Source organism: Lolium rigidum, chromosome 4 (genome assembly GCF_022539505.1).
Source record: "Lolium rigidum isolate FL_2022 chromosome 4, APGP_CSIRO_Lrig_0.1, whole genome shotgun sequence".
Taxonomy (NCBI): Eukaryota; Viridiplantae; Streptophyta; class Magnoliopsida; order Poales; family Poaceae; genus Lolium; species Lolium rigidum.
The window spans coordinates 242,140,450-242,148,550 of record NC_061511.1 but is presented as its reverse complement, the minus strand read 5'-3'; the positions used below and the strand labels follow the sequence as shown (position 1 = coordinate 242,148,550).

Sequence of the window (8,101 nt, the reverse complement as noted above, 5' to 3'; positions counted from 1 at the left end):
AATTAAAGAAGAACTATGAGGAGCAATCTAGGATTGAGTTGGGTAAAATGGAGAAGGAGAGAAACTTGCTGTTAGAGGAGAAGAAGAATTGAGATGGAAAAAGGAAAAGAAAAAACTGAAGAATGACAAGAAGAGGTTGAAATACATGTTGTTTGATCCCTGCAAAGCTAGTGATGCAAACGAGAAAAAAGATGAAGATGTTTGAAACCATGCATTTATCTAATCTAGATATTTTGTGTGATATTATTGAAATTGTTGCATGAGTGCTTCTTGATATCGAATGGTTGGTAATTGAGTTACTTAAAGTAAAAAAGAAAACACATATTTGGGGAATCCCCGACCTCAGCGGAAAATCCGTAACATATTTTAGCGACACCCCCAAAACACACGCCCGAGGCTGTTCTCGGGCGATATTTGGGGGCGCCGGCGGAGATGACCTTTTTACTCCTGGTTCTTATTTGGGGTACCCTTCTTATTTTCCTTGCCACTATCAATAATAACTCGTTTGGCTACGCCGTTACTACCAGCGGAACCACTCGATATATCGAGCATAAATGATTAATTTCCATATTTATAGTATAGTTACAAGCTTACAATGAAGCAGAAATATACGGAAGTAATTGAATTTCGCTGCGCAGCTGCAAGCAGAACCATCCGGTATCTACAGCATAAATGACTAATTTCCATATTTATTCGCACTTATAATTAATCAGCAAATCTCTCCCGATCCACTGTACGTACGTATACGTGAGTAAAGGAGATTGATACGCCTCGTAGTATATCTCCAAATTAATGGTCCTGACCGCCGTTAATCGCCTATCGACAATGAACCAGGACATGGTCCAAGCGACCAGGTTAACGCCATCCGGGCCGTCCATCTCGGCCACGTGGCGCGCCCGCGCCACGGCGTGGACCGTCCGTTTTCGTTTGCTGGTGATCTGAACGTAACCGCCGCATCCTTGAGCGCGAGGTGAGGCCGCATGCACGAAGGAGGCGCTTGTCGTGCGGTTTGGTGACTTGCCATTGATTTTTTTCGGCGCGCACGAACGCACGCCTCCCACCTCCCGCACGTAATCTAATTTTAGCAGCTTGCGCGCCATTGCCCTCGACTCTTGTACCATCTCTCTATATAAAGAGACCTGGAGCCCCACGGACTCCAAGAAAGGAGATCCAGCTTACAGCAACAGGTACTGCATATCGATCTCAGAGCTCAGAGATACACCAGAGGGACAGAGTCCAGAGGAAGACGAAAGATCAATCATGTCTTCTGCCGGTGCGAGGACGGCTGCTGCAGCTGCCGGCGGCCGCGCCGGTGCGGCGAGGACGGTGGCGCCATGGATTAACGCCTGCAGCCTCCTGCTCTGTGCGTCGTCCGTGCTGTTCCAGGGTGAGTTCAGTCGACGATCATCATCGCCCACCTCTCCTTTCTTCGTCTGTTTAATTCCTTTAGCTCGTGATCCATGAGTATACAGCTTTGCTCATTCGTACACGCACATAATTGCTGTTCATCTAAGTTCTCAGCTAAATCCGCAGCCAATTTATTCCAGCACGTCAATGCCCAGCTCTCACCTGTATTTTCTTCCGCTTTATCCCCTTTGTAAGTACGTACACGTCTATTTTTTGTGGATGTACATAGGCGTTTTTTTGTTTCATTATTTAATATAAGCGTGATTAGAAGCGTGGTTCATCCTCCCTTTCTTGTTTTACTACCGTCAGTACATTCTTGGCATGCCTTACTATTTTCCATCCTGAGCCAAAAAAATAAAAATACAGACCTAAATTGTTCATTGCGGTTTTGATCACCGAACGCCTATATGTATCTGTGCCGGTACACATCTGCCACCGTCCCAATACATTCTTGGCATGCCTTACGTGTTTTGCCATGCCTGCCACCGTCCAGTATATTCTTGGCAGGCCTTGCTATTTTCCCTTCTGAACCACAAAAGAGACCTTAATTCTCCATTGCGGTTTTGCTCCCTTTACTTTGTTGGCGAAACGAGCCTGCAATCAGTATGTTCACATCAGTTCTTGGCTCAACCGATCGAGATTGCACCCTGGTTAGGATAAAGGATTTTCGTTTTCGGAGGGGATCCTTTAGGATAAAGATGGCGCCAAATCCGTTGCCTCCATTGTTTATGCCTTGCAGGTAGAGGCGTGCCTAGACTGCTAGAGGTGGTTGTCAGGCCGATCTTATTCTTTGTCTTCTTGGTTGGTTTTTCTATAACAAAACAATCATGCTAGGGAAGCATATCATGCATGATTGGCTTCATTATGTGCATGGAATCTAATACTCTATAGTATAATGTTTCACACAATGGCAGAACCTGAAAAAATAATTTAACATTTGGTTATTTAATTTAATTAGCTCTGTATCATTGCACAAAACTTTGCTTATCAGAGCCCTCTATTCATATTGCAAGCATAGTTTATATTGGATATTATAAGTTGCAGCAAAGTACCTGTTTGTACCTCGTGGGCCTACTCTGTTCTCACTAGCTATCGGCCAATAGACTAGTCGGCACAAGATTGTACAAGCGTACCTAAATATAATTTTGAATACTAGTATATGATATTTGCATTGTTTATTTGCAGTAGATGTCACGTCGCTAGCAAAAATAGTATTGTGCGCGTTGTATTGTTTTTGCGTGATGGCTTCAAAAGGCAGAACTCTTTGCGTAGCTGATTAAATTAGAGTTAATTACTTGTTAATCTCATCTTAGTATGACAATGCATGACAGGAGGAAAACCTTCTTTTCGTCTGTATTTGGCCATATCAGACACACCCTAAGCTCTAGGTCAGAAGTTTGCTCTACCAGATACCATCATTTCTATATAGAAAAAGGACACAAGACGCAAGAGGGTTTTTTCGTCTGCATTTCTGAATAGCTCACAATTTGATTCCCATGCATCAGTTATATAGCTTATCCTTGAGCTATCATGGACCAGCTCTAATTAGGCGGGATTGGAGATGCTAGCTAGTATGAACTTAGCTGACGCATGCATATCAACTTGCCATTTTCTTTTTTCTCAACAACATTTCTGACTTCAACTTGGACGTTGACAGACACTGTTGACACCAAGTTGAAAAAGTGTACATATCCATTGCATGCTCAACTAAAGTTTATGAATATATGTTGATAGGGTTGGGCCATTTCTAGTACTAGGTAGGAAAACTTTTTTTTTGAGTTTTAGGTAGGAAAACTTTACACAGACGTTAACTCGGTAAAGACTTAACTTAGAATTTTGATGGCCACGTACAACGACTAGGTTTCTGTCCTGTAAATTTGTTGGCTAGAACCAGTCGTCCTTCACTAATCTAGGGTGTCACTTCGTGTACGTAACCCAAGCTGCCTACCTACTGCTCCCTTCTTCATTTCGTAATGGCTTACTCTACACAAATATGATTTCAGATGGTAGGCATCCTACCTGTTGTAGAAACAAATGTCAAAATGGCTAGGTAACTTTCCCTAAAAAAATGGTTGGCTAATGTGAATGCGAACACCGTTAATCAAAGATTGCATCATTACTCATACAAAATTTCTTCTTTTCTTCTCCCAACATTGTTAATTTCCAGCAAATAGGTAGTTTACTTGATCGTTTACAATTGAATTTTGATGCATGGTCGCTAAGTTCCTTGTGATGAAAGAACAATTCTAATGTTTTTACATGTAAAATCTACAGGGGCTGAAGGCGCCATTGGTGTGAACTACGGCATGATCGCCAACAACCTGCCGTCGCCGGACAAGGTGATCGCCATGTACAAAGCCAACAACATCAAGTACGTGCGCCTCTTCCACCCGGACACCACCGTCCTCTCCGCACTCCGGGGTACTGGCATCGGCGTCGTCCTTGGCACGCTTAACGAGGACCTCGCCCAACTCGCCTCCGACGAGTCCTTCGCTGCCTCGTGGGTGGCTTCCTACGTCAAGCCCTTCGCCGGCACTGTCACCTTCCGGTACATCACAGCAGGAAACGAGGTCATCCCGAGCGACCTCGGCGTGCACGTCCTCCCTGCCATACGGAACCTCGAGGCCGCGATCAGGGCGGTGGGTGTCACCGGCGTGCCCGTCACGACGGCCGTGGCCACGTCCATACTCGGTACGTCGTACCCGCCGTCGCAGGGCGCGTTCTCCGAGGCTGCAGCGCCGGTCATGGTGCCGCTCGTGGCGCACCTGCTGTCGAAGAACGCGCCGCTGCTGGTGAACGTGTACCCGTACTTCGCCTACGCGGCGGAGCCGGAGACGGTGCAGCTCGGGTACGCGCTGCTGGCCGGGTCGAGCGCGACGTCCAACTCCAAGGTGGTGTCCATCACGGACGGCGGGCTGGTGTACACAAACATGTTCGACGCGATCGTGGACGCGGCGCACGCGGCGGTGGAGAAGGCCGGGGTGCAGGGGCTGGAGCTGGTGGTGTCGGAGACTGGGTGGCCGTCAGGCGGCGGCGCGACGGGGGCCACGGTGGAGAACGCGGCGGCGTACAACAACAACGTGGTGCGGCACGTGGTCGCGGGCACGGGCACGCCGCGGCGGCCGGGGAAGGCCGTGGAGACGTACCTGTTCGCCATGTTCAACGAGAACCAGAAGGCTGAGGGCACGGAGCAGCACTTTGGGCTCTTCCAGCCGGACATGACCGCGGTGTACCCCGTCGACTTCGCCGGATCCTACTGAGACTGAGAAGAGGGACAGTATAGATTCAGTTTTACCACACACAGATTAATTCATTTACCAGTTATTACCTTGCTACTCCGATTTACAAGTTTACAATTTACAGCTCTGTACAGCAGTAGTTCGTTGCTTTAGGTGTCACGAGTGCGTTGGATCTGATTTGTATTGATACTTATGATTTACTAGTCCAATGTGCTCATTCAGTTCTATTTAACACTTCTCTCACGGTGTAGTTTCACAATTATCAGTGCTTCTTTGTTGAAGGAAATTCCATGAAGCGAAATTTCTGAGCCTCCAATTACAGCTAGAAAAGAAAGGAAAATCTGCACTGCCAATTTGCATACTTCTGTACTCCCTGCACTCCCGGTTGCAGATTTTCTGAACTTATTTTGAAGGGGAAAGGAAAATTTAATTACTTTGCAAAGGGAAAATAAATCTAGCTACCTGAATCATTGGCCCAACTGAATGCAAAACGAAGACATAGTTCACAGGCTATCTGCAAGGTTAGCTCTGTGCCAGTCTTCTACTCCGTATCTGCTTTTCGGTTCTTTTCGACCCACATGAGTAGCATTTATGTATAGTTAGGTCTCTCTATTTCTGCTGTAGGAGTTGCTCGATTTTGTAGTTGCACTGAAGGAATCGAGAATAGAAAGCATGAGGCTTTTTTTTTTTGCGTAGAAGGCGGGAGCTTTATTACTCAATAATAGGGTTACAATCACAAGCTACAAAGTCTGATAAAAAACGAGGGGCTTTGATTTATGCTCTACTTTGAGATGCATAAAGGAAGTCAGATTAATCTCGGCGCTAGTAGAAGTACACACACGGGCTAGAAATAGTGGAAGATGTAGTGCAAAAATTTATTCGTCCACTTAATCTTTTGAGATACAAAAACAAAGTGGAAGATGTAGTGCAAAATTTATATAATTTCAGATCTCTAGCAGCATTGTTCCTGACAATTTCTGTATACACACAAGGGCGAAAAATAGTACTGGTGCGTTTCCGACTGAAATGGGGGTTAGGATGAGAACATATTTCCGTTGTAATTTCCATAGAGGTAACTGGAATCTAACGGTGATACTTGTCGTTGATGGGTGTCATAATCTTTACATGAAGCCGTAGTACCTCTGCCTGCACTTTGCCTTGTTGCAGTGCTTTCCGAGGAGGACTGTAGTTTAGCTACATGCCTACATCTTGTCAAAGACTTATCAAGTTCTGATTAAAATTAAGAATTTAAGAATGATAATACTGTGATAAATTCGAAAAACTTCGGTAGTAGGCAGCAAGCTCAGTAAATTAAGCCAGATGCCCTGGCAGATTATCAGGGCGTCCTGAAGCACACCGGAAATGAGAAAGAGAAAGTAGTATATCACGATTGCTCAACTGAATCCAAAACAATAGCAGAAGATGTCCGGCCCAACCAAAACTAGCCCATTGGGCTCAAGAGAGGCAGAAAGGTGCCACGTTACCCTCTTCTTCCGCCTACACGTAGCCAGCAGCTCTAGAAAGTAGAAGTGCCCTGGCGAAGCGAAGAGGGGATTGGATTACCTGGGGAAAGAACAAGGATTTCCTTCGTTGCGTGCAAAAGCCCTTCAGTCTTCCGCGCTTCGTTTCTGCGCCGACCGGATCTCCAGGAGGTGAGTGCGGCGGCGACTCGCCTTGCTGTAGGTTAATTTCGTCCTCTCTGTGCTTGATTTGTCACTCCGCGTCTGGTCTTCGGTCGATTTGTGGAGTAGTAGTGATGGATCTGCATGAGTAGCGTTCATGCTGGTCTATTTCTGCACTAGAAGTTGTTTGATTTGAAAGCAGGACGCGCTGGAGAACTTGATTTATGCTCGTTTTGAGATAAAAATAACAGAGTCAGGTTATTCTCGCGCTAGTAGAAGTAAGTGTATTTGATGATTTTTGTGAAGGCACACCCAAAAAAAAGACCACTATGTTTCTGACTGAACTTGATGCTTAGGATGAGGACATTGTTCCGTAGAAATTTCCATTGGGGGCAACCGGAAGCTAATGTTGGATTAGTTTGATGGTGATACTTTGTGCTATGTGCGGGTGTTGTAATCCTTCCCATGAAGTCACCGTAGCTTTGCCTGCAGTTTCGGATGCTGCAAATAATATGGTATCAGGATAGCTTACCAACAAAGAGGACACTTTATTTGCATCTTTAGCAATGGGCATTTTGTTAAGAAAGAGGAATTAAGCCTCATATTAGTGTGTGTACTGTGGTATCTTTCCATGGAGTTCTCATATATCTAGTAGCACATCTTTCCAGGCATGGATGGGAAGAACTTCAGCAGTGGGCAACAAGCTCAACAAGCTAAGTTAGATGCATTGTCACCTGATCAGGGCACCCTGACGCACAATGCAGATTCTGTCACCGGAAAGGTGAGTCCGGTGAATGGTCATGAACCTGTAGATATGAACATGGAAGCTGCTATCTCTGCTGATGATGTCATGCGAGCCGGAGGCTTCGGTGCAAAAGACGACATTGGCAGCCTCCTACCCACGGCTATGGACTCCACCGACTTTGAGGCCTCTCTGCGGGATGCCCGCGACTTCGAAGACGAACAAGAGAAGCCGTCACATCCTGGGCTGGGTTACAAAGCAACCGAAGCTGACGGAGGAAGCAAGCCATTGGAAGTGCCTCCGCAGTGAGCCTATCTTCCTTGCACAGTTTTAGCTTCTGAAGAACCTATGTTTTTGTTACACATCTGTAGTTTCCAGCTTCTAAACTGTGTGTTTAAGTCGGCAGCATTCTGTTGTTTCTATGATGGATGGACATGAGTTTATGAGTTCATGAGTAGTTTTCATTTTTATATGCGATTTGCTAGTTCTCAGCTAGCTGAGAATTAAGTTTGTGCTCTACACCATTTGATTTACTTCGTGATTCGTGCTAGTCATCAGTTTCAACATGAGTTGCAACTAAGATTTAATAACATCATCTAACTAAGAATGAAGTTAGTTCTCAGTCAACTGAGAAATAGTGGCACCCTTTTTATATTGTTGTTGAATTATGGAAGTATGAGAAAATATATAGTTTTGGTGTTTTGTTGCCTCAAGTTTGCAGTTTGTGCTGTTTCCGCTTGGTCAGAACTTGGCTTCTCTTCTGAACCCAGTCAATTCGTCTGCCTGAAGATACAACAAATACTGCAATCCTCTATTGGGAACATCGACAAAAATGACCAGAAACCTAGAGCCGCAAGATGAGTATTATTAGGTATTTTGCACCGGGTACACTCAAGAGTTTGGAACGAGCTTAGGCCTGCTCGGGAGGAGGCAGATGCAGTGGTACACATTTCATAACTCCACCAGAACCAGCGTTGCAATGAGTGCAGACTTTTGGCTCCTGCGCACCAGTGCACAGAAATATTAAAAAAAAAACTTTGTATTTCAAAAAATTCTCAAAACAAGCATGCATGCAGATTTCAATATTCATA

At 45.3% G+C, this 8,101-nt stretch overlaps 2 protein-coding genes across 2 annotated transcripts; both read left to right on the top strand.

Moving 5' to 3' along the window:
* The first annotated feature begins 1,217 nt into the window (after window positions 1-1,217).
* On the top strand, window positions 1,218-4,875 carry LOC124650017 (putative glucan endo-1,3-beta-glucosidase GVI). Its single transcript, XM_047189584.1, has 2 exons — window positions 1,218-1,387; window positions 3,682-4,875. The coding sequence occupies exons 1-2, from the start codon at window positions 1,261-1,263 to the stop codon at window positions 4,665-4,667; spliced, it is 1,113 nt and encodes a 370-aa protein (XP_047045540.1). The 5' UTR covers window positions 1,218-1,260; the 3' UTR covers window positions 4,668-4,875.
* Window positions 4,876-6,162: 1,287 nt separating this feature from the next.
* LOC124650016 lies at window positions 6,163-7,534 on the top strand. The gene is made up of 2 exons (XM_047189583.1): window positions 6,163-6,298; window positions 6,937-7,534. The coding sequence occupies exon 2, from the start codon at window positions 6,939-6,941 to the stop codon at window positions 7,317-7,319; it is 381 nt and encodes a 126-aa protein (XP_047045539.1). The 5' UTR covers window positions 6,163-6,298; window positions 6,937-6,938; the 3' UTR covers window positions 7,320-7,534.
* Window positions 7,535-8,101: the final 567 nt, after the last annotated feature.

Excerpts from the sequence above, each read along its gene's own strand:
- LOC124650016 (XM_047189583.1), top strand. The coding sequence starts at position 6,939 with ATGGATGGGAAGAACTTCAGCAGTGGGCAACAAGCTCAACAAGCTAAG.
- LOC124650017 (XM_047189584.1), top strand. The coding sequence starts at position 1,261 with ATGTCTTCTGCCGGTGCGAGGACGGCTGCTGCAGCTGCCGGCGGCCGC. Across the intron at positions 1,388-3,681 it reads GTCGTCCGTGCTGTTCCAGG|GGGCTGAAGGCGCCATTGGT; the intron begins GTGAGTTCAGTC and ends TAAAATCTACAG.